At 29.4% G+C, this 25,992-nt stretch overlaps 2 protein-coding genes across 3 annotated transcripts; both read right to left on the bottom strand.

The window, feature by feature from the left end:
* Nucleotides 1-356: 356 nt before the first annotated feature.
* LOC126834423 (fatty acyl-CoA reductase wat-like) lies at nt 357-12,047 on the bottom strand. 2 transcript variants are annotated; one of them, XM_050566332.1, is made up of 13 exons: nt 11,570-12,047; nt 9,902-10,073; nt 6,776-6,938; nt 5,929-6,022; nt 5,244-5,366; nt 5,045-5,170; nt 4,815-4,963; nt 2,413-2,522; nt 1,788-1,980; nt 1,196-1,364; nt 954-1,078; nt 610-867; nt 357-533 (listed from the first exon to the last, which is right to left on the bottom strand). In XM_050566332.1, exons 3-13 carry the CDS (start codon nt 6,934-6,936, stop codon nt 446-448), a joined length of 1,596 nt encoding a protein of 531 aa, XP_050422289.1. In that variant the 5' UTR covers nt 6,937-6,938; nt 9,902-10,073; nt 11,570-12,047; the 3' UTR covers nt 357-445. The 2 variants fall into 2 exon arrangements, with proteins under 2 accessions (XP_050422289.1, XP_050422288.1); XM_050566331.1 differs by lacking the exon at nt 9,902-10,073 and having other exon boundaries at nt 11,570-12,045.
* A 396-nt stretch (nt 12,048-12,443) lies between these two features.
* On the bottom strand, nt 12,444-22,220 carry LOC126834424 (fatty acyl-CoA reductase wat-like). Its single transcript, XM_050566333.1, has 11 exons — nt 21,774-22,220; nt 20,990-21,083; nt 20,698-20,820; nt 20,489-20,614; nt 20,231-20,379; nt 16,851-16,960; nt 16,596-16,788; nt 15,214-15,379; nt 13,791-13,915; nt 12,838-13,095; nt 12,444-12,760 (listed from the first exon to the last, which is right to left on the bottom strand). The coding sequence occupies exons 1-11, from the start codon at nt 21,935-21,937 to the stop codon at nt 12,676-12,678; spliced, it is 1,593 nt and encodes a 530-aa protein (XP_050422290.1). The 5' UTR covers nt 21,938-22,220; the 3' UTR covers nt 12,444-12,675.
* Between the last annotated feature and the right edge of the window lie 3,772 nt (nt 22,221-25,992).

Below are 25,992 nucleotides of genomic sequence, written 5' to 3'. Positions count from 1 at the left end.
ATATAATTATTTCAATATTTAATAGGTATAATCTATAAACTATCACAATACTATGTTTTTTATTTTAAATTTACACTTTTTTATAAATGTAAAGTTAACACTGGTTTCAACTAAAAAGGTTTTAACATAATCTCATAAAACGCTTTAAGGTGCCAATCTTCGAGAAAACCAATTTTTAAAAGGGAATCATTTATGATGGTAATAAAAGTAAAATATTTTCCAACATATTCACAAACTCAAATTTTAGTGTTTTTTTATTTTTATTACTTCTAAACCTGTAGCCGATGAAATGACGTATTAAAAGGATTAAATATTATATTTATATGCGCAACATAATAATAATAACAGATTTATTAAAAAAATGAGTAATTTCAATAATATAAGTAGTTTATATATATACATGTAATATCACATTGTTTAGAGCAACTGTGTTTTAAAAACCGTGTCATAAAAAGAGAGCGAACAATCCGTACCCAATCAACAATAGGAAAGCCACGACACAAGCGAGTAGCGTGTAGTAAATATTTTGCAGTCTGGAAAAAAAAAACATAAAATAAATTGTAAGCTGTTTATTGATTGTCGTAGAATTAGGTGAAACTATTAACTGACTTTTTGTAGTGTTTCAACCCTTTTGGCGCGGTATCCATTGGGTCGTTGATTATGTAACGTCTGATACCGATTACTTGGTGCTCGAAGTAATCGTCCCAGACCAGCTTGGAGATGTCGAAGTCGAACAGTTTCCTATCCTGGTCGGACATTTGTGCGATCATTGTTGTTGTATTCGTATCTTTAAAAGTCCATGATCTCAAGCTAAAGTACGAGATGACGTTTACGAAATTATTGATCTTCTTGTAGGTGTCCATCAATCTGAATGTTTAGTAGAAGATAAACAGATACTGTGTTAATATTATAATTTTAACATTAGTCGGTACATCCCTTGTGTTCGTACGTACTTGGGCTTTTTGCCGGTCAGTTGGGCCAACGAGTCGATAATGAACGCCGGAACAATGTGCACCAAAAATTGTATTACGTTGTAATGGAACTTGGACGCCGTTAGTATGATCATAATCGGAAAAATCTGAAATATTATACAGTTGTTGTAAGGAGACCATAAATTGTAGAGTTTTTAGTTTTCAACTGACACGAATCTATTAACAATCTTATTAGTCAGCCAAATCGCGACTTTTATACTCACAGTCTTTGTGGAAGGCACGCTGAATAAATGTTTTTTGTTGAACTCGGCGAATTTTTTCCAAGTACACGGGTTCGTGTTTGTCGAAACGCAATTGTAAATTGGTGGCGAGAATGTTCCACCGTTCGTGCTTAGGGTATTCGAAGAGCTCTCAGACATATTATGTGATTTCCTATCCAACAAAAACCGTACTAATAGATTAAAAATGATGAACATTAATGATGAAATTAAAATAAAATGCACAAAACTCTAACTTAAAAATGGCTGTGAAAACTTTCAAGAAGACAGAAATTAATTTATAGAGACAAGATAGTAACGGGCGGAAGTATTGAATAATAAATGTACATAATTTGACTACGATTGAATAATATGTTAAAAATAATCGTAGCGCCAAATATATTTTTTTATTTTATTTGGTAGCGCGAAACAAATCAAACATTTTTTTTCAATGGCGCATGTATAACATGAAATTATCAATTTTTTGGCTATAGTTGAGACACTTTCTCCGCCAAGTCTCAGCAGAGATGAGCAAAAAGTATTAATTGATACAATTATCCCTAATAAATTAGATTGATAAATTATTAATTGTCCTCACCATTGGCTGTGTATATCTTTAGCGCTGACTATTACTGCGTTACTAACAAAGTCTCCGGGTATGAGGTCGGCGTACTTTTTTGGATCGGCACACATAATTCTCATAAGACCCATATAAACGGCGGCAACGACCCCGGTTGGTCCGTAAACGTTGTTGATCCACCCACGTACAGGTTCGTTAGCAGTAGCTATAACTGTAAGCAAACCGGAAAGTATGAAAATAACTATCTGTTATTCGTCTCATTCATTTTATCCGATGCAAACCTATCATCACTTTACTATTCACTTCACACATCATATTTGCTTTATTTAAAACATTCACTCACGTCTTCTTTAGTTTATCTCTACCTCTAAATCCTTACTATCTCTAATTATCAGTAACTATTTCGTTTGTCCCCATCCTTTCAACACGTCAAAACCATCTCAATCTATTCTCACTTATTTAGACTGCTGTTGCCGCCACTCTCAACATTTATTTCCCATACTCAGTCCTAAATCTGTTTAATCTGAATCATTCTGCATTAATCGAATTTTATTTTCCTTTCGTTTACGTTGACTTTACCCAACACTCGATTACATACATGTCGTTGGTCTAACTACACAGGTATCATCAAGGAAAAACTTACTCATAGAAGGTCTAACCACTCCAACCGGCAGTCCTTTGCCATATTTCAAAATTTCTCCTTCAGCGATAGCCTTAGTCATCACGTAAGTATTGGGATATTTGTTTAGCAGCCTGAAAAAAATATACAATGCAAATCGTTAACACTTTTATTTAAGCAATTTGTAATTTATATACCTTAGCCACCCTAGCCCCCCCCCTATTAAGCGTAGCCGCTTTATCTTTAAAATAAATTTTAAAACATACTTAAGAAATACTACATCTGGAGTATGTTAAAAAAAACAAATTATATATATTTTTCAATTGTTTGTTTATTTATAAGTATGTTCAAAAAAACTAGTCACCCACACACTACATTTATATCTCCATTGTAATAACTAAAATTTTTCATTTCTCGAATTTTTTTTTCTTCGACTTTAGAGTTCTATAGTTAAACAATAATTTATTATGTTTTAAAATTTTAAATGAAATACTTAATTGTATGTGTTTATGTCAATAACGCGATTGATTGCATGCTGTGACGACCGGCAACACAAACTATGTGCAGCTGACTTTATATATATATATATATATATTTTTTTTTTTTAAATAGAGTTGTTTATATATATTCATTAATTAATAGGACTATTTAAATGGATTGGTAATGTTGGCTAATTATAAAATCATCCAAATAGGTAGATCATAGGTGCCTAATATATAATTTAACAAAAAAAAACTACCCATCTGCAAGTATTAAATGAATATGCTTAAATTAGAAAAACGAGTTTAATAGAAGATCACCTGAAAATAATTATGGTGAATGATCACAAAACTGTGATGCTAAATTTAACATTATTTAGAGGTTTAATAAATTAATTTAAAAAAAATGAATTTATATTACTGTTAGTGTTCACCTTGTGTATTTGTCCGATATTATCTATAGTGAAATATAATAAATTATCATACACATAATTTACAATTATATCATTTTAATTGTGCATCTAAAGAAAAACCCCGCTTATACTTTACAGTTGAACATAAAATATCGAGCAGGTTAAACGACTTAAAAATTGTTATTATATAAAACCCCTTTTTAACTGCTTTAACATAGTTTGCAACTAAACTTTTTTAGTTCCGCGTTGAAGTTAAAAAAATAATTTCTACAAATCTATAAATCAGAAAGATTAAAGATAAATTTATAATTATCATATCCATTAATTTATATGTTTCAATAAATATTTGACAAACACTAATAGTCTATATAAATATATTGAAAAACATAATAATAACCTTCTCACAAAGTATTGTAAATAAGTAATGTAAAGCCGTTTTACCTGTTCGATATTTATTGTTTAATTAAAATGTAAGCAGGATAAGACATACAATATGATTTTAATTCATAATGTATGTTCTATAATAGTTACTAATATGAAAATACGTATAACCTTGTTTCCTGAAATAATGTTTTCATGTATTACCTATATGCAATTATTGACATTAAAGTAGTATTAAAACATAGAAAACTAGTTATAATAGTTTTATTTTTTTCTACTAATTGGTTACATATTATTATTAAAATATCACAAGTTCATGAAATAACTGTCATTTTAATTATTACAGTAACAAGTTTCATCTTTATCCGGTATTAAACAATTGTTTTTTTTTGTACCAGTTATTTTCACTTGAAATCTGGTCTACTTGTTCCATTAACATATGCATTCGATACTTTGTATACTAGCATAGACACAAATAGTATATGAAATTAGCCATAATTAGAAAATTCTAAAATGAATGAGGAGTTAGGTTAGATAGTATTATAAATGTGAGTAGGTATAAAATAAGAAATATGAAGCTTGAGGAATGCACCAATAACAAAAGAGGTGGTAGATCGAGATGGTTTTGATATGTTAAACGACGAGAGGTCTGATTGAAACAAAATAGTAAAACAGTTTAGAAGGATTTAAAAATAGACCGAAGAAGTGTGTGACCAGATAAATAGCATATTATTAAGCATAAAACCCAAGTAAAAAATTTAAAAAAATCCAAAACTTGACGTCATCAATTATGATTCTTGTGAATATGTTAACAAAACGGTTTGTATAGTAGAATAATATAAGACATTAAGTATTACCTTTTTCAAAAATGGTCAAATTATTTAAACTTGAGTGGGGTACACTATTGTACTATGTATAACTATTAACACAACTCTAACATTTTTCTCAAAAATTTGTAGTTATACTTTTTTTTTTTAAGGAAATATCAGAAAAGTGCACAATGCTCTATCGATATTTAATATTCCTACCATCTACAGATTACTATCGAAGTTTTTTTTGTAGTGATTTTATTATCACCAATTATAATCATTTCTGAAAACCTGTGACTCCCCGATCTCAATATGCTACGTTATTTGCTATGTTATTGACTTACGAAGGTGTAACACTGGTTACGTATTCGTCACTGAGAGAATTGACAACTTGTATGAGGTTATGTCCGAAAATCGGTAGCTCATAAAATTTTTCTTCTACAATTTTTCTGTCGGCACAATTGGAATAAGCAGTCGAAATGTGAACAAAAGCCTATGTAAATCGAAAAATAATATAATCAAATCCATTTGTCATAATTGCAGATGACTATTATTATATTCATTGATAACTCACTTTTAATTGTTTGATTTCTTGTGAGATTTTAAGAAGGTCTTGTAGTGCTATTATATTAATTCTGATCGCTTTTCTTAGGTGCTCATCAAACCGAACGGTTGCTGCCGAATGAATTATTATATTTACCTAAAGAATAATAAAAAAAAAATTAAATAACACATTGATGTGCTTTTTTTTACAAAAAAAATATTTGATTTACTTCGCTTTTAAGAATTTCTCTGTCGTGTTCTTTCATTCCCAAGTTTGGCTGTTCACAGTCACCAATAATAACTGACACTTTATCTATGTAATCCGGTGTTTCTTTTTTCATAAGGTCAAACAGCTAAAAAATAGAACTCAAAATAGTTATAAGTGATTTTAACTGATTATTTTAAAATAGGTTTAAATTATTTTAAAACATGACTCGATTTTTAAAATAAACTTAGCCACACAGAATTTTTTAAAACGGTATTGTCTTAGGTTGTTAGAAATCGTTTTTCGGTACAGTGATATATTTAAGAAGAGAACAGAAAATGTTAAAAAATTAAGTAGTGAAATTCTGAAATTTCATTGAGTATGATATTTTTGAGGCATTATGTTGGTGAATGTTTTATAGATTAAAAGGGATTATTCTAATATTATACAAACAAACCCTTAATTTTATAGATTTTTAAACCAAAAAATTTTAAAAATTGATAATAGTAATTTTATGAAGAAATATTCAGAAAAGACGTCCAATATAAAACGTATAAAACCTAAAACCCAAACCTTTTAGTTATACCTTTTATATAACTAATTATTTAAAGTGTCATTTAGAAGATAAGGTACGCATGGCTCGAAGTCTCTAACTACTAGATAAGTTGCACTTTTTCTGTACATTTATTATTTAATATATGTGTACTCACTGGATTATTGAATAGATCTTTAAATCGGGTTTCTGACGTTTCTCCTTTTTTGTCCCTGATTAAAACGTATATAATTTTTAAGCCGGAACATGTTCTACAAATAAATCAGTTTGTGTAATTTAATAATATTGTTTTGTGCTTAGATTTATTTCCATAGCTTGCGCTATAGTTTTTTTGTTTGTTATATTAGTCATATTTAAAATTAAAATATTAAACTATCGTGAAATTATGAGGATTTTCTAATTAATTAATTCCATCTATCCATCATATAGCTTTCAAGCCTTTAAGGGCCAATGCTGTCATCCTGTGATGATGTTTCTTGACGAATTAATGAAATAGACTAGCAAAAATCTACGCATATACAAATTGTGTATTTACACGAAGAGCTACGGGGAAAAAAGATCAATATCAATTTTTTAACATTCTGAGAAAATCATGTTTTTAATTTCAAACCGTAATACATTTTGCCTGTATACCTAAACTTCCGGCGATCGTTACTCTCGACTAATTTATTTTTTTTCCTGGTTCGAGCGCATAAAAGATACAATACATCAATACTAATAAATACCAATTACCAAATACCAAAATCTCATTTTCAAAAAAAATTGACATTAATCTATTTTTCCCGCAGCCCTTCGCATATTATTAACGTTACCTAAAACAAATAAACCAGAATTTCCACTTTATCTAATAGAAGGTCATTAAAAGAAAATTTTTACCAGCTACTTTGATTCAAACGATTTAGGATTTTTTTTTAATGATACTACTCGATTTAATTACCAAAAAGATACATTACATAAAGAATAAAAATGTAGAATCGTTGATTAAATAATACTTAATAGCTTACCTTAATAGCTTTTCGAGTATTAAACCGCCCACGAAACCAGTCGCTCCCGTCAGAAAAACTGTTGATCCATTATAAAACGATTGTATTTCGGACATGTTAACATTTGTATTTTGTCGACAAAAATTTAAATTTTCCATACTCGTATCAGCAATAGTTCCCATTGCTGAAAAATTGTACATTATCTGTAAAATGTGCTCATAATTCATATTATTACTAATTATTTGGTAGCTATTGATTATCAAACATCCCTAACAATAGTTTTTTAATTTTTTTTTTTACAGATTTAGATTAATTCAAGTGGCTTTGATATGTTATACCAATAAAACCTGAAAAGCATAATTTAATTGCGGTTTTAAAAAAATAATGTGCTGGTTACTTAGTTTTTTTTATTAATTTATGACATTTATAATTATTCGATACGTACATAAGTTAAAGTACTTTATTGAGGTATAGGTTAAACAACTTTAGTAGCTTAATTAATATGTTGTTAATTTAATTTATACGTGTAATAACTATTAAATTATTGGGCACACACTAGTTGCCTCTCAAAAATATCTGAGTTCACTCCGGTAACCTTTATTTCTTGTCGTAATATTTTGGGTCATAAACTACTAGTTGCCTCCCGTGCCAGGTATTCAATATTTTTCATTCGAGTTGCCTCCCAATGATCCCTTTTAAACCAGGTACACAGTACAACGAAACTGTACTTATTTTTGATAATTTCACATAAATACTTGCAATCTGCATACTACCAAATTGCATACTATTTTAGAATAACCAATTATAGTGTGTATTTTACTTTGCATGTGCAATAGGTAACCGATAGTATAATTTTGTATGTATCATTTTTTGAAAATAAATTTAAAACCATTTAAAATTTTCAGGGTTTTACCTTTTTTGCTTGTCATTTCTTTAGTTACTTCTATTTTACACAAATTAAATTAAAATTAAACACCACGCAATTACCGCATTTTAGACACTACAGACTACTTTAATCTATAATAACATTGATATCGGGATACCCACACAATAGACACACTTTATGCGATAAGCAAGGGAGGCAGTTCGTTGTTTTTAGGAGGCAACTGTGGTGTGCGCACAAATTATTAGTTATAAAAACAATAGAAAATATTATAGTTGTATTATTAGACAATACATATTACACACTGCACGTGTGTACAACTGCACGTGTGTACAACTGCTAACGGATGTACAATATAAAAAATGCCCTTTAAGTATAATTTAATTTGTCAATATTTAATTGAATAATTAACTAACAACATAACGGTACTCTGGCCATATTCTTAGTACTTTTAAATGAAACATTTTATTTTCAGTGAGTACGGGACCTTGAACCCATCGCAGGTGGACTGTAATTCTTTCAATTTTAATTAAAATTCCGCTCACGAATAAATTAAATTTATTGTAATTAAAATCCAGGAAAAATGAATGGAAGTATTTGAAGAAGTTCATTGTGAAGTTGAGGACATTAACTCTGGGTTAAGGACAGGAGGATCGATATTATAATTATTGATCGACGCTGGTGCGAAGGACTTGTTCTCGATCCTGCCATATGGTGGGGAACAAATGAAGTAAGCCAAGATGCGGCTACTAACGAAGAAAAACGTTGTGAATATGCAGATAAGCGGTGCTATACACAAAAACTGCGAACGTTTTTATGTGGGATTCCCACTCGTAACGGAGGTACCCATAGATTACCATCCACCCGTCTATAAGCTATGACTAGAGCACCACGGTTGCCAGCGGGAATCCCTCATAAAATCTGTTGCGGTTTTTGTGTATAGCGCGCCGTTAATCTGTATATTCTAAAATCAATGCTTCTAGCAATAAGATTTTTATTTCTTAAAACGAAAATACAGGATTGATACATATGATGTCTATGCTTTATGGATGGGGTTCCGTGGAATAGCTTTGCCCTTCTTGATAGAATTTTTAAAAACCAGAGTCTTCCAAAACACGGTTCACTTGAAATTTATCTTTGAAAATAAAGGGTGCATTTAGTATCCTCCATTATTATTTACATTCTTTATATTGTCATTATTATTATCTTTGATTTATCTATTATTGTTTTTTATTTTCTATATGATTGTATTTTATTTGATACCGAGTGTTTAAATTTAAAATTATGTTTGCATTTATTTGTATATGTTTAAACACTGAGTAGTATGTCAGGTGTCGCAAAGCAACTCGTTGTTTTTTTTTTAATACATTTTAATAAATGGTTGTATCTCTTTCTTCTATTTTTATTTGCAATTTTGGAAAATTGCTAACTTACAGCACTCAGAAATTTAAGTTTTTTAGGTTTAATAATAGGAGTTTTTATTCTAAAACTACTCAAAAGCTTATAAAAAAAAATCTCCATTACCATGTTTTTTATTGCATACAAATGTAGCTTTTAATAAATACTTTGTAATCGGTTCCCACCAATTAACTATATATATATTAACATAAATAAATAATTTATTTGGAGTTCATAATTCTAATTAATTGTGTGTAGAATTTAGATGTAATAAAATCGTTTATTTAAATTAGAAGTGTAGATGTCGTGTAGTGAATTTTAAATGACCTTTAATTTGTTCAAATATATTCAACACTATACTAGCTTCTTCTGATCTTTTTTATTCGTCTTTGATTATTAGTGTCCTCAGAGTTATATTATTTCTGGTTAGATTTGTGCACAGATATATTTTAAATATGATAATTTATTGAATCCAACCCACCTATAGTACACAAAAGGTACGTTGGCTAACAATTAAAAAAGTTCACGCCTCCTTTTTCGAAATTAAGAATAACACCCCAAACATTTACATATTAATTTACTTAAAATTATGGCACGCTATAACTTTTAAAACAAATTATCAAATTACTCTCAAACTTGAGAGGGATATCCTTTGGATTTAGTGATTTTATCACTTTTAGTTGTAATATTTTATATAGACCTGTGACCACACACCCACCCCAATATAATCCGTCCCCACTATGCCCCGACCTTACTGTACTGGTTTTTTTTATTACTACAGCTTTTTTATGTAAATAATTATTTATGGTATTTATGGTATAAATAACAAATAAACCGTTCATCCAGGTTTGAAATTAATAACTTACCCGAAATTTTTAACAGTCTATACGAAATATGTTAAAAATAATTAAACGCTATTTTGTATTCATTTAATCAACAGAAACAATAGTCGGTATAGTTTACAGAATTATTTATTCTCAGTCATTGAAACTCCTTATTGTGCCATTGGCCGGTTCAAGGTCATGTTTTTTCGATTTCCTAAAATTGATTTTTAACTGTATTTATTTTAAAACAATAACTTTAAAAACAACATATTATTTTTCACCCAAATTAGGAAGTGCCTTCAGAAAAAAAAAGTCATAGGCTTTCCGGATATTACAACATTTTAAATTTAATTCCTAGTGGTCATCTGATACGTGTTTTTTTGTGGGAAACGTTTGTATGACGTAAACCTATTTATAAATATTAAATACCATAATAATCCTCGGTTAATAACCATTAAAAACAAACCTGTTCAACAGTAACTATAATAATGATAATATTAAATTAAGTGTTTCTATATTGTAATTTGCATTTATAGCGAAGAAGTTATTTAAAACAATGTATTGAAAATAAACAAATATATTATACACAACAAATATAGACACCAATACTAGTTTTTGTATTTTTGAGCGAGTACCATTTTTTAACATTAAACTGATGCGGAATTATACATTTTAGTCATAGGCGTAGCATGATGAATTTGTAAGGGATTCTAAAACCATAACACAAATTATGAACATACTTGTAATGTTATCTAATCGTAACACTATACGTTTTAGTTAATTTGTTAAAAAGACGAAAAGTCAAAATAGTTATAATAAATAAACCAGTCATTAAAAAATTATAATTATTTTACTGTCCCCCTAATATATATATATATTTTTCTCGTCAATGGGAAAGCAACAAAACTAACTAATCATTATAGTAATAATAATAAAAACGCCAAATACGAACGACCGTTTGGAGCGACCCACCCACGGATTTTTTTGAAAATTATACTGCATATATGTTACGAGGAAAAAAATGTTCTCAAATTTTTTTGGCGATGATCGTAAGTATTTTAAGTTTTTTTTCGACACTTCTTTTTTATCATCTTTTGTTTCTTCGGCCAAAAAAAAAAAATGATTAGTATTTATAGTTATTTAAGTTTACATAGTTTATTAAGAATTAATAAATCAATCTTTTTTTTTCAGAAAGCTAAGATAATTTTACATGAGAAATTTATTATTAATAATTTCTTTTGATGGCCGAAGAAACTAAAAAGATGATCAAAAAGATATGTCAAGAATAAAACTAAAAATACTTTTTGCGACCATGGCCAAAAAAAATTTTTAAAAAAATTTCTATTACAAATTTGAGAACATTATTTTCATTGTAACAGACATGCAGTGTAATTTTCAAAAAAAATCCGCGGGGGGTCGCTCCAAACCTTCGTTCATATTAGACGTTTGACCCATGAATATATTTTAATACTGTTTAAAAATCATCGGGGATTTAGTTCAAGCTCATCTATAATAATTTGTGTAGGTTTTATTGTAGGCCCAACATTTTTTTTTTTCTCAATACAATAAAAAAATCGAAGGTTCCTCGGGATTTGTGCTTTACTCAAGACCATAGATTCTCGACCAATGGTCTCAGCCTCGCAACGCCACCTTGTACAACGATCAATTGTTTATTTTAGATACGCGATAAAATTAAAGAACTGCGATTACCTTAGATAGTTTTTGAAGATACTCTCGATGGACAAAGACAAAAACTCAGAAGCACTTAGTAAATAACTGTAGAAAAATAACCAGTTTTATACTGCCCAGGACTGCGCATTCCTCATGTGTTTACTGTCTGGCTGACTTGATCGAATTGGTACGGATGTAGGATCGCGCTACAATATGGACGATCAAGTAGATGTAGGTGCGACTGTGGACTTTAAAACCGGCTTTATCTGTGATATTGTATGAAAATTACTATACAATCAAAGTGTAGCTCACTGGGGTAGGGATAGATCAAAAAGGATTCGCAATAATCAAGCTTCTGTATAAATTATAATCTGTCTTAGTGACAAAGTAATAAAATAACAGGAAAAACGACAATTTATTGCGAACTTAAAGGTAAATAAAAGTATTAAACATCATGTTAAGACAATATTGTTATTCTGTTAATCAGTCAAATTCTAAAAAACATTTTCTTGAAAAATTAAATCTAGTTTTTATTATACTACTTTTAAACTACATCTAAAATTCTTCAAAGTCGTGTTAATTGAAATCGAATGTTTACGAAATAAAATTAGAACAAGCAGATGTATTTGTTACCGAAAATTATAGCACTGCACACTGCGCATCGAAGTCTTTCAAAGAAATATGATCCCATACGTATACAATATGCCTATACAATGTAACATTTAAGTATTTAATATTTAATGTTACCTATAAAAGTGAAATAGCTACAGCAATAACAAACCTAACCAACACGTTTTGTGCACATTTTTTTCATTTTGTAAACCTTCGTTAACGTTTGAATAATATTTATAAAATCCATTTTGATCATTGAAGGTGTACCGGAAAGAGTATAATTAATTAAAAACAACATAAATACATTGTTATTAAATAACATATATTATTATGGCAATAACGATTTGGATCGTCGCTTTTAGTATTAACCAACGGTACCCTATTATTTATTAATGATTTAAAAATATAATTCCAATTCGAATAAACCCCAAAAATAAAATAACGACATTTAAAAGTTAAAAATTTAACAACATGTTTTTCATGTAAAACGGATCACCGGCTTAGAACTGGTGGATTATTCAATATTCGAATGATCATAGCAACAGTTTTATACCGTATACTATTAATAGCAGTAGACACCCAAGGAAAGCAAGTAGCATGTAGAAGAACACTTTTAACCTGAAATTAATCAAAATAAATTATTTAAAAAAAAAAACATTTATTTAGCTATCCTTTTCATACGATTTTGCACTAACTTTCTATTGTGTTTCAACCCCTCCGGTACGGTTTCAATTGGCTCCTTAAATATATAGAGTTTGATGCCGATCATTTGATGCTTTAAGTAATCGTCCCAGTCAAGTTTGGAGATGTCAAAGTCAAACAATGCCTTGTCTTGATCTGACATCGCTTTCATCATACCTTTTAAGTTTGTATCGTTAAACGTCCACGACCGCACACTAAAGTACGAGACAACGTCGATGAACTTGTGCAGTTTGTCGTACTCTTTCACAAGTCTAAATAAGAAAAACAAAAATTAAATACTGCCAAAAAAATTGTAAATAAAGTTTCGTGTTGTGGAATTCATGATTTCTAAAGTTCGTTCTTCTATTTGTTACAATAATTCAATATACTTAAATATAAATTAAAAAAAAATAACGTATAACTCAATTAAAAATTGCATTATAGTCATTTCTTTACGAAATTGTTTACAATAAATTAAATATTTTACTTAACTTATAAAAAAATAAAATATTGACAAAAATCATTTTATACAAAATTGACGATACTATTATAAAATATTTACCTACTCTTATATTCCATATTTAAGATTTTTTTTTTATAATATTATTATTTTTTGTATGAAATGAAATATAAAGCTTAAAGTAAATTTAAACTTTGTAAACAAAACTAAAAGACAAACACATATATATTTGTAGTACATCGGGTAAACCAAGTTTTTCCTAACGGACAAATTCCTAATAATGCTAATAGTTTCTCATTCAAAGTTAAACAATTTGCCCAATCTTAAAAATATGCCTGTTTTTTATTGGATTTTCTGGCATCTAGAGAAAGGTGTGAACTTCTCGAATGCGGACTTGTACTCAATCCAGCATTAAATAAATATATATTGTAATCAAAATGTTCAAATAAAAGTAAGGCTAAGGCACATTTTGAAACCGTGTTTGTACATATTTGTATGGTTTATTACCTGGGCACTTTCCCTACGAGAGTCGCCAACCGATCGATTATCATTGCCGGAAGGATGTGGACCAAGTAGATAATTATTTTGAACTTGAACATGGAGGTTGTTAATGTCAACATAGGTATACAGATCTGAAAACGGTGTATAAAATAATATTATAATAAATTAGTTTTAATTAATGAGTAACATACAAATTATAATAAAGGGGTAAACAGAAATTTTAAATTCAACAATGCGTAGGTACAACAAAATTAATAATAACAAGTATATTGTAGAATTATTAAACACGTATCGTCTTTCTCAACTATTATATTTTGTAATTAATTAACAAATCAGACAAATGGTTTAAACTCAATAATAATTAATACTATAATTGGTATTATATGCCTGCGAAATAAGGCATCACTATGTAAACATACATATAATACATTTTTTAATTGTAATAAGACTTCAACAGCACAGGTTACATATTAGTATATAAAGTATTTTATACATGGTATATTGGGGTAGAACCAAAATATAAAGATGGCCGATAATAGTTATTCGAACAATTTTAACAATTTTAAGAATCTAAACTTGGTAAGATTTGGTTACTCTAGAATAAGATTAGATTTAAGTGTCATCGATACTTAAAGTAATTCATTGTTTAAAAAAAACAATTTTTTTAGTATTAATGTAAGAATGCTAAGTTCGTATAATAATTAAAAATTAAAATTAATCCGGAATGTTAGTTTCTATAAATGACTTGGCTGTTGCAGAGAGATCAGCCTTTCTTAAAAAGAAAATTACTGTGACCGAGTTATTTAAAAGTTCAAGTGTTAAAAATAAAACACTTTAAAAGCACTGCAAAACCGTAAAACCTAAACTAAAATTAGCAAAAAGTTTCATTAAGACTAATTACGTTAGACTGATTATCCAAATTGTTAATAGATTATTTAATAGATTTATTAATATATTGCGTTGTGACTCTATTGCGTTGTGATATTTATTATATATATTGTTAATGTGTAAAATTGCTTTGGCCTAATGAAGGTTTATATTGGCAATGATAGTATTGGCATGGTATAAATAATTATGTTATGTTAATTTCACAATTAGGCGAAACTCCAAATTCAAAACACATTTTGTTTATTTTGTCAATACTTATGGACGGTTTAAAAAAACTGATTATATAATTCAAAAAAAAAAAAAAAATTAAATATTCATAAAGTAAATAACCTATTGAATGTTAATCTAGTTACCTAATATAATATAATATAATATAATATAATATTTAACACGTTGACTGCCACAATATTTTTTTACAACTTTAAACTTATTTCTATTATTAGACCCCTCGTGGCCCGCTTGAAAATTCTACTGAGGGGCAAAAATGACCCTCGTGGCAGTCAACGTGTTAAAAATGTACTGTCCTGTAAAATATACTCACTGACTGAATAGAAGGTAGGCGTGCTCCGTGCTTTTTATTGTAGTATGAAAATTCACTCCAAGTTAACGGGTTTGCATTTGTCGACACACAATGGTAAATGGGCGGTGAGAACGCTCTAACGGTTGCACTTTCAGCTTCCAATGAGTTTTCTTTAGTGTAAGATTTCCTGACGACAATTATAATGATATCTTATAAAATATAGTATAATAGTCAGCAATCTAATTTTTTTTTATACATTTCTTGGATTTGTTTTTGTGATGCCAAATAAAATAATTTTTTTACCACGTTATATGAGTATACTAATTAGTTAAATGTGTTAATTATGATACAAGCTATATTTTCTTCAATAACGATTTTTTAATTATATAAGATTTGAAAATATACTATTTTATACTTGCATTAGAATATTTCAAACATATTGAAAAAATATAATTTCAATTTAGTTCTGATTGTTAATTATCTCTATTTTAATAATTATAAAATTTAATTAAACATTTTAAATAATAACTTTAGAATTAGTAGACGTTATCTTATTTTATTTACCGTCAAAACAAGTGTGGCTTATGTGAATTTTAGTTACTTGCTCAGCCTTTAAACCAAGATATCGCGCAAATATCAAAAAATATACATGAATTGTCTAAATACGTCAATAAATAATAAGATTAGTTTGAATATAAGGGTAGTATAGAAATATTATTAGAAGTTCAAATTGTATTTGATTTACTATTGTATAAATAACGTTTTAACGATTTAGCATTGTAACTACTGTTAAAAAGTATAAAACAAATCATCTTACAATATAATTACGTTTTGAATACTTCCACCTTATCTCTCTTGAATGGACCTACAGGTATGCCACTGGCAAGGACTCGTTGAGTAATATTATATTAACATCAGGGTTCGAAACAGTTATATACGACTATTTCAAGAAGTTACATTTGAACAAATATTTAATAACTTTTGTATAATAATTTCAATCATAAAAATGATTTAACCCTTTCGGTCCTGTTTATTTAAGAATAAAATAAACATGGGAGAAAATCGTCGATTTTTTTTTCGAAAAAAAAAATAATCTGGGACCGAAAGGGTTAAAAAGTTTTTAGATACAATTTAAAGTTTATTAAACATTGTTTGTTACATGAGAACTTTTGTGCAAAAAAGTATTTACTCGAACATCTGGAACCGATTAGTCGAGCGTTAAATGAGATACATACGCAGTTGCGAAAAAAAACTTTTTTTAGAACTTTAATTTTAAAAGTTCTCATAAAATAGGTATGAAATAAAAAATGATTATGAAATTGATTGATTTTAAATGATTATGAAATTCGACCCCAGGTTAAAAATAATTTGTCAATAGTTAAGGCACTAGTATTTGTCCAAACCATTTGTTGTGCACATCCCATGCGCTGACGATTATCGCATTGCTGACAAAGTCTCCCGGTATAAGTTCGGCATTGGTCTTCGGGTCAGCGTACATGACTCTCATTAGACCCACAACGACGGCTGCTACAACTCCAGTTGGCCCGTACACGTTGTTTATCCACCCGCGTACCGGTTCGTTGGCAGTGGCTATGACTGAATGAAAGAGAAACACAATAACAGTTGTACATAATATTACTGCTTTAGGACGAACTTACTCATAGCTGGTCTAACGACTCCAATCGGTAGTCCTTTACCATAACGCAAAATCTCCCCTTCAGCGATAGCCTTGGTCATTGCGTACGTATTTGGCCACTTGTTCAAAATTCTAAAACATTTTTTAGAACTCGGAAATTATCGCTGAATTTATACTAGTAAACGATCGCGTTGACAGTTTGTGAGTAAAATATTGGTTTAAAGTGGGTCAGGAAAGACACAGCTTTACTTTAGAACAAAATCAAGCGAACTGTCCAATGGGTGTGTTGCTTTGTGACACAGTATACTTATCAGTACTAACGTATTTATAGTATAAGATAATATAACTTGCTAGTAACTAGTTGTTAGTAAGAGTTATTTTATAAAAATATGTATTGTACTTGCAGTTTTCAACTGGTACCGTATTGCTTTACCAGATAAGAGTTTGCAGCACTTCCCGAACTTATTTGCCAATAAGTAGGTACAACTATTGTTTCTATCTCTACAACATTCTAAATTGTCTTCATTAACGATTAACGTCAAATTTATGATAAATTGGTTATATGATTTGTTTTTTAAACTGAAACATGACGTATATTGTTGATATTTTTGTGTACTTAATTTATAATTCTAAATCGTTTTATGTCTTTGGCTTCCATAGGGTATGTACACATTATACCGGGTGATTCTTTGAAAATCCTTCACTAGTTCACTCTTTAAATTGCAATTTCGTAGTGTTTCTTTTTAAAACAAATTTTATTTATGTAATAGTACAATATTAGGCTATATTCAAATTGTAATCTTTTTTAGCATTTGCTAGAGCCTTGTCGACTTTTGAAACTTAAATGGTAACTTGTTTAATTGTTTTAATTAAATTTTTCAAATTAAGAATGATTTACTGAAAATGTTAACTGGTCGATAACCGATTTTGATTATTTTTTAAGGTATTTAAGTTAAAATTTAGGGTGGGGGCTGGAGTGCGGTTGAGAAATGCGCACTGATAAAAATAACTCTACTCTCCACCCTTCTTCCCATCTTAAATTTTAACCTTTAATGACTTTAAAACTATTTATTTAAAACTGGTTATCGATCAGTCAATATTTTTAGCAAATTATTCTTAATGTAAAAAATTTAATTAAATATGTACGCTACCGTTTAAGTTTAAAAAGTCGATAATGCTCTAGAAAATACTAAAAAAAAAAAAAAAAAATTGAATATTGTATTATTACATAAACAATAATTTGTTCAAAAATAAAAACTACAAAATAACAATTGTTTTAAGAGAAAACAGATGTAAAGCATTAAAAGAATCACCCGGTATAATAATATACACGGTCATGAGGAGGTACTAATTTTATAATGATAAATGATATATTATTCTTTATTCTTTTTGTTTTTGTAATGAAATACGCACATTATATTTTTTCTTAAAATATTTATGATTTTTAAAAATTGCTTGTACAGAATCCTAAAACAAATAGAAGGTCATAATAATATAACGTACTACCTACTAGTCCCATGATCATTATCATTACATGTTATAGGACGGCGTCACGGTAGGCAGCAAAATACATTAATGTGTGAATTTATTGCCAATCGTTAAGGGGACGTCGTACCGCTTCTTATTAAGGAGTTGGGTATAGGCAATTTTTTGAAAATTTCAATTTAAAGCTTAAATTGTAATTTGTAATTATTAGAATAGTAATAAGAATTCTTTTTAAGGCAGCAAATTTATTTTTCAGACTATCGCAGCATCTTCGACGGCTGTAGGTGAATTGCGGCCCGGCAGTTTTCGATGGACGTATAAGTTGCGGCTCGTACAACCTTTTTTATCTTGAAACTTTTAGCGCCAATTCAGTTATACAGGATGATTTTTTTAAAGAGATCCACTCAATATCTTATAGCCTATTGGATTATATTTAAAAAATTTTATTTTCGCATTTTTTTTATATTATGTGATCTCGTTACTTTTGAAGTTATTACAGTGTCAAAGTTAGGACAGATGAATTTTTGTCAACTCAATAATATAAAAAAAACTAAAATGACAACGACGGAACCGCTCGTCGGCAAATAACATTACGAAACTTGACCTTAACTTTACCAAAAAACACATTTTTGGGAGATAACTCAGCCAACCTCCCCGTGGTGTCTAAATAGCCTAATATAAAGTGGTAATTATTATGTGGCCGCAACTCATACGTCCCTCTCCTAACCCGGGCCGCATCGGGACATGGGTTTTACATATTTTTTCATCTAAACATAGTTTTCTAATTCCAAAAACACGGCTTACTGAGTGGCTTAAGAGTAAAAAAACCAACTATAAATATTGTAGGTGAAAACTTTGTCTATGTTTTGTTGGAAACCAATTTTCGATTGTTGGTTTGGATATGGAACAATATGGCATAAAGAAAGGGCATATTTTTATTTTTCAAATGTTCATATCTTAAAATTAAAATCTAATTTTTCAAATCTAATTCCAACAAAGCATAGTTAAATTTCTCACATTTCAAACAATTTATAATTATTTATATTCCTGCGTGCATTGTAGACTTCATACCATTGTGCTATTATTTTGAGGTGCGACGTCCCCTTAAACCCTTGACTGTGATTTAGTGACATTAGGGTACATTGTAATGTATTGTAATTTGCCGAGAATTTTATAATTTATATTGTTTATATTTACAAAAAATATGAATTTAGCCTTGTAAATTTTTGTTCCTTTTTAAGTTAATCGAATACTCGCACGATGTAATTAGTTTTTTAAGTTCACATTACCGTTTTTCATACCATAGTATAAATTCCTATTTTCTTATTAATTCAATCATTTTTGGAAATTTTAAGCACTAGTATAATAAAACGGTGTTCACTATGCTTTTACACAATAATATGATGATCAGATTTTATAAGTACTTACGTAGGTGTGACATTGTTGATGTATCCGTCGCTTAAGACCATTCATGCCGCTCATGGTACTCAGTTGGACACCCGCTTAACGAAAGCCAGTTTTTAAATGTATATTATATGATTTAGATAGACAATAGGTATACTGGTAATGTATGTATATTTATGATTACGTGTTCTACCCTAAAATGAATGAACTACAGTCTATAATATAGTTAATAAACAGAATGGTGCTACGTTTTTGTTTTTACAGTAGTATTCGCAGGAGAACCATTTCATTTGTCTAAGGTTTTCAAATTAACGATGAACAACCTGTTATTATTTACCAAAAATATCAACATTTTTAAATAAACTGTGTTCTCCCGCTGTCGTGTCATCCTAGTTAATTTCTAATAGAAGTCTTATTAAGTTATATTGGCAAGTTTGAATCCTTTTTTCTTTTCTATACTTTTATAGTTATGTGTGATAAATGATAATCGTATAATATTATGAAGGCACTTACGAAGGCGTGACATTATTGATGTATTCGTCACTGAGATTGTTGACAACTTGTATAAGGTTATCTCCGGAAAACGGCAAGTCGTAGAAGACCTCGTCCACAGTTTTCCTGCCAGCGCAGTTGGAATAAGCGGTGGAAATGTGAATAAATGCCTGCGTAAGCCGATCAATATATAATATAGATATATACATTTATATATTTTAACCAAAAAGCCATTTGGAATAAATGCCGATAATTATTATTTTAGTCACATAAACTCACTTTCAAGTGCTTGATTTCTTGAGAGAGTTTCAAAAGGTCTTGTAGAGATATTATGTTGATTTTAACAGCTTTTCTCAGGTGCTCGTCAAAGCGGACAGTTGCTGCTGAATGGATCACTATGTTTACCTAAATGTATTTTTGATTTTAAAAATTTAACATCAAAACCATTTTTTGACCTGATTTGTTTACGATAAAAATATTTTGTTTACTTCGTTTTTAATAACTTCTCTGTCCTGTTCGTTTATTCCCAAGTTTGATTGTATGCAATCGCCAATAATAGGTGACACTTTATCAAGGTAATCCGGTGTTTTTTTTTTCATCAGGTCGAATAACTAAAACACGATTACTAATAATAATAATACGTCATTTCGGAATATAGTAATACTTAAGGACTATAGATAAACAAATATTTGTTATATTTAAAAATATTAATTTTGCCATTTTATATTTATGCATATGAGGAATTTTTTCGATCATACACTTTATTTTAAATATACTCACCGAATCATTGAATAAATCTTTGAACCGTTCTTCTGTGGTTTTTCCTTTTTTCTCCCTGATCAAAACGTGTATCTTTTTTATGTTGGAACATGTTCTGTAAATAAAAATCATAGAAAGAGCTTAATAGGTATAGGCAATTAAAAAATATTGAGTTTTAATCAGTTATTAAAACATTTATCTTATTCCATGATAGTTTGGCAAAATCCGTAGAAGCAAAATATTTAAAATCAAAATCCAAGAAGAAACTTTTTATTTATTTCACTTTTTACGTGCAGTTACTTAAGTTCTGACAATTATATTGTAGGAAAGTCTAGTGTAACCCTATAACATATACTATTGGAGAACCAATTAAGGAAAAAACATGCATACAAATACTTTAATAGCATTTAATATTATTACCTGTTGGTATCACTTTTTATTAGTGATATTACATACATACAATGTTATAAATTTTCTTTATAATATTATAATTCTTTTTTTTGGTGGTCTGTTTATAGTTTAAAAAGTAAATGAAATAAATAAGACACTATTTAGGTTTTAAATATTAGTACCTAAAGCTCTAAAAAAATAGCTAAATATTTAGAAGTCTTATTTAATTGTAAAATCACAAGCAATATTAAATGTAATCACATTTAATTCTCTCGAGGAGAGATCGTAAAAAAAACAGATGAAACAATTTGAGGTATACAAAATTATATGTTAATTTATTAATTAATTTAATACAATTATTATAATTACTGAATAGTAAATATATAGTTGTTTAGTGTCAAACGCGAAAATTTACCTTATTAGCTTTTCCAATATCAACCTTCCCACGAATCCAGTTGCACCCGTAAGAAAAATCGAAGCACCACTATAAAAGGTTTGGACTTCGGACAGCGATGAACTCATACTTGAATTTTTTTTACTAGTGTTACAAGTACCTTTAACTAAATCGATTCTCACCATTGCTGAAAAAAGTATTAATACTTAACAATAATACAACAAATCTAACATTTTATTAATTTAGCTTCGATGTATAGATGAAAAGGAATTTTGTTTCAGCTATTCTTAGTTGGTAGGTATGAAACACGTGTGAGACACAGCTTAACACCTCGGATGCCGAGTGAAAACTGAGATGGTCACTGCGCCAGTATCATTTACAATGATGTGTTTTTTTTTGTGTGTCTGGATCCAGGAAAAAACTACTTTTTTAAGTAAAGTTTTAGTCCTCTACTTCGTTCAAAAAATGTACACAAAAGTATATTAATTAGCTTAAAGTAATTTTTTTTTAACATTAGGCATTTGCACCGAGGTGGTTTTACCCTATGAAATTTTCTTTAAATTTGCACATGTTTAACCTTTTGTCCTAAATTCAACTGTATGTAAATTAAGATAAATTTAATTATTAATTTTATGCATAAGAAAAAAAAAAATTTAACTAACTCCAAGACCCAAACAAGGCCTTGACTTATAATGGTATACAGGGTGATTGGATTCTCTCGATCTGACTCTTGTTATTTGTAGTAAATGGGTCCCATATAACTGCAGCAAAATTCAAAGTAGATCTAACAAGCACATAGTATAGAACTTATAGCGGAACTACCATCTTGATTTCACTACGAAATATACTTTCGTATTGTTATGAACCCCTGAATTATTTATTTTAGTTAGAATAAGTATTCGCAGTAGTATTCAGCAGTAATTGTAAAATCAGAGCATCAAATATTGTGTGTTAGACGCGGTCGGCCTAAAGAATGTGCTATTGTTTTATTTTATGGTTAAGCAAGACCGGAAGGCTAGCCGACCGCGACCCTAACACATCAGAGCATCGTTAGTCTTTTGACAACCGTACATGTGTATGAACTTGTGAAGTCGTACTATTTTTAATAAATTATTTTAAGATTAATAAAGGTACGTTTTTATTTTTTGTTACTCTCGTAACATTTTTGGCTCGGCAGGCGTGGGATTCGAATCCCACGCTCGAGGAGACTGGTGCAAAAATGTTACGAGAGTAACAAAAAATAAAAACGTACCTTTATTAATCTTAAAATAATTTATTAAAAATAGTACGACTTCACAAGTTCATACACATGTACGGTTGTCAAAAGACTAACGATGCTCCGATGTGTTAGGGTCGCGGTCGGCTAGCCTTCCGGTTTTGCTTAACCATAAAATAAAACAATAGCACATTCTTTAGGCCGACCGCGTCTAACACACAATATTTGATGCTCTGATTTTACAATTACTGTTGAATACTACTGCGAATACTTATTCTAACTAAAACTAAATAATTCAGGGGTTCATAACAGTATATTTACTTCCTTACTCTAACATATTCTCTTACCCTAATCTCCTACCCCTTTCTCTCACCCCCTATCTTCCACCCCCAACCCCATCACCATGTGGTAACGCTTTTTTCGGTTATGTGCCAGAACTAAGACATGAAAATGTCAAAAACCAACGGTACTTAGATTCTCACAACATGATGCTTCGTTATGGGTATGAAAACTCAACCTGCGGTCCATAATTATATCAAGATCTTTGGCCGTATTATCAACGGGGATAAGTGAAAAGCCACTCAGTGAGTAATCAAACTTCAGCGGCACGTGATTTCTACAGAATGTTATTAGATGACATTTGGTGACATTAAACTCTAAACCAGGGTTTTCAGACCAAGTAACTAATGCATTTAAATAAGTTTGTATACACAGACAGCCATTCACTGTATATATTTCCCTGTAAAACTTTAAACTTCAGCGAGTAAAAGATAGTTGAATATACTAATAAGTAATAACACTCTTGACGCTATAATTCACTAACGTAAACAGCATTGGACAGTTGGGGTCTACCCGGAGGAACCCCAGAAGGTGTATTAAGAACTTCAGATCTAATACCAAACACTTTTACCTATAGTTTACGATTATTTAAATAAGATATGCACCAAGATAATAGAGGCTCGCCAAACCCACAACTCTCTGAAACATTCAGTAATACAGCATGGTTCACTTAGTCAAACGCTTTTTTGAGATCGGTGTATATGACATCGACTTGGTTACCCTTTGAGAAAACGTCAAATACATAAATTACAAAAACGAGTTTGCACATGGTTACTGAGCATCCTGGACAAAATCCAAGTTGTTTCTCAACCAAGATTTAATTTACAACTGGTTTAATACATTGCAAAACAAAATACTCAAATAATTTATCGATATGGCTAAGAATCGTTAAAGTAAACTTGAAAAATAAACAATTAATGAAAAAAAGTACCAAAATTCACTTCCTATTACGTATTATTTTTATTGTTCATATTTGCAATTTTGACTGTACTCAAATGTTGGATTTAAAAAACAAATTGATGTGCTAAAGACATTTCAAGGCCAGAATAGGCCAGATTCAACGACAAAAAATTATATCAACTGTGTATAATTTGAGTTGTTTAAAATGAAAGAAGGCAATTTTATGTACATTGCAATCAATTAAGTTCAAATAAATATTGATTTATATAATGGTGAAATACGTTTACAACAATATTTGATTTTTTTTTTTTTGGAACAAAATTCTAAATATACATATTTTATTAACAACTGATGGTTAAAGTGGAGATAAGATAATAACAAGAAAAAATCTATAATCCCTGGATAACTGATAAGAGATTTATTATCGATCTATTTAAGCCCTGGCGGAGCCTGGTACACAAGCAGCTAGTATTATTTCAATACTAATATATTATATATACAGGCTGTAAAGTGAAGTTCCACCGATCTTCAAATGAGACATTAAGGATGCTCTATGGGTACAATAAATGGTATTCATTTATTTTAATTTTAAAATATAACTTATATCTCATTAAAAAATGGTCTTACAAAAAAAAAATTCAGATTTGAAATCAAGATAAAAAACTTGTTGAGTTGATATGTAACATGATTTTTTGGTTAGAATTGTATTCTTAATTCAGTGGTGTCCTTAGAATATGCTGGTTTTAGTCACATGCCGGCCACTCTGTGGACATATGTGTGCCAGATACCAAAAAATCATGTTACATATCAATTCAACAAGATTTTTTCTCCTGATATATACATTGTAGCTCTACAAAATATCCTGGCGCATAAATGTTATGTTTTAAACCAGTTGACGATTCAACTCGGTATGTGTAATAATATATTTTTAAAAATATAACTCTTTTGTAATGGATTCTATTTAAAAACTCACCTTGAAGTTTACTTATAAAAATCACATTGTAAAACAACAATCAAACTGGTTATGTAAGGCAGATGAATTATAACTACACTTTGTGCGTCATAAATTTAAAATAATTATTAGTGAACTTTATAAATGATGAGATTTTGAAGTTCACCCTTATCCAATCTGAATGCAGTAAATAATGTGACTGATATACATATAATATTAAAGAGTACTTTTAATGACTGCAAATTCAAACCCAACTCATGTCACAAAAAAGATATAATTTAAAATTTGCTTATAGAAATAATATTTTTTTTTAATAAAACAAACTGATGACTTCTTAATTATGGCAAAGAAACGCTTGATATGTTGAAACCATATTGTATTGTTAAGCCCAATGCAGATCCGTTTTGGAACATTGTAGCCAAACAAATTGTCTACTAAAATCAGAAGTACAATTTCCCTAAAATTAAGGGGAGGGGCGTTTAAGCTCTGACAATGTTATACAGTTTTTCTCTCCCATACTACTTATGATAATAAACGCAAAAATTGTTAAGAGCTTAGTATACCCTTCCGTACCCCCGGACCTAAATTGTGTCTATAACTAAATTCATAAGCAAATATACAAATGTATATGTAAAGCATGCATTTAATTTTGTACTACTCTATTAGTATTGGCTATGGCGATTGATGAACGGCCGAATGATACATTATAATAGAGTATTAAAGTCTGAAATCAATTACGTTGTACAATGAAATAAAGTTACATAATGCATTTTATTAAACTGACTGCGATAGGTATTATTTTATAGAATATTATTATTTGAAGAAAATTATAA

The sequence above is a fragment of the Adelges cooleyi genome, unplaced genomic scaffold (genome assembly GCF_023614345.1).
Source record: "Adelges cooleyi isolate 19-005CV unplaced genomic scaffold, UGA_ACOO_1.1 ACOO_flye_CR_arks_rails_tigmint_CR_PRNA_21, whole genome shotgun sequence".
Classification (NCBI taxonomy): Eukaryota; Metazoa; Arthropoda; class Insecta; order Hemiptera; family Adelgidae; genus Adelges; species Adelges cooleyi.
This window is presented reverse-complemented; position numbering and strand designations above follow the sequence as displayed.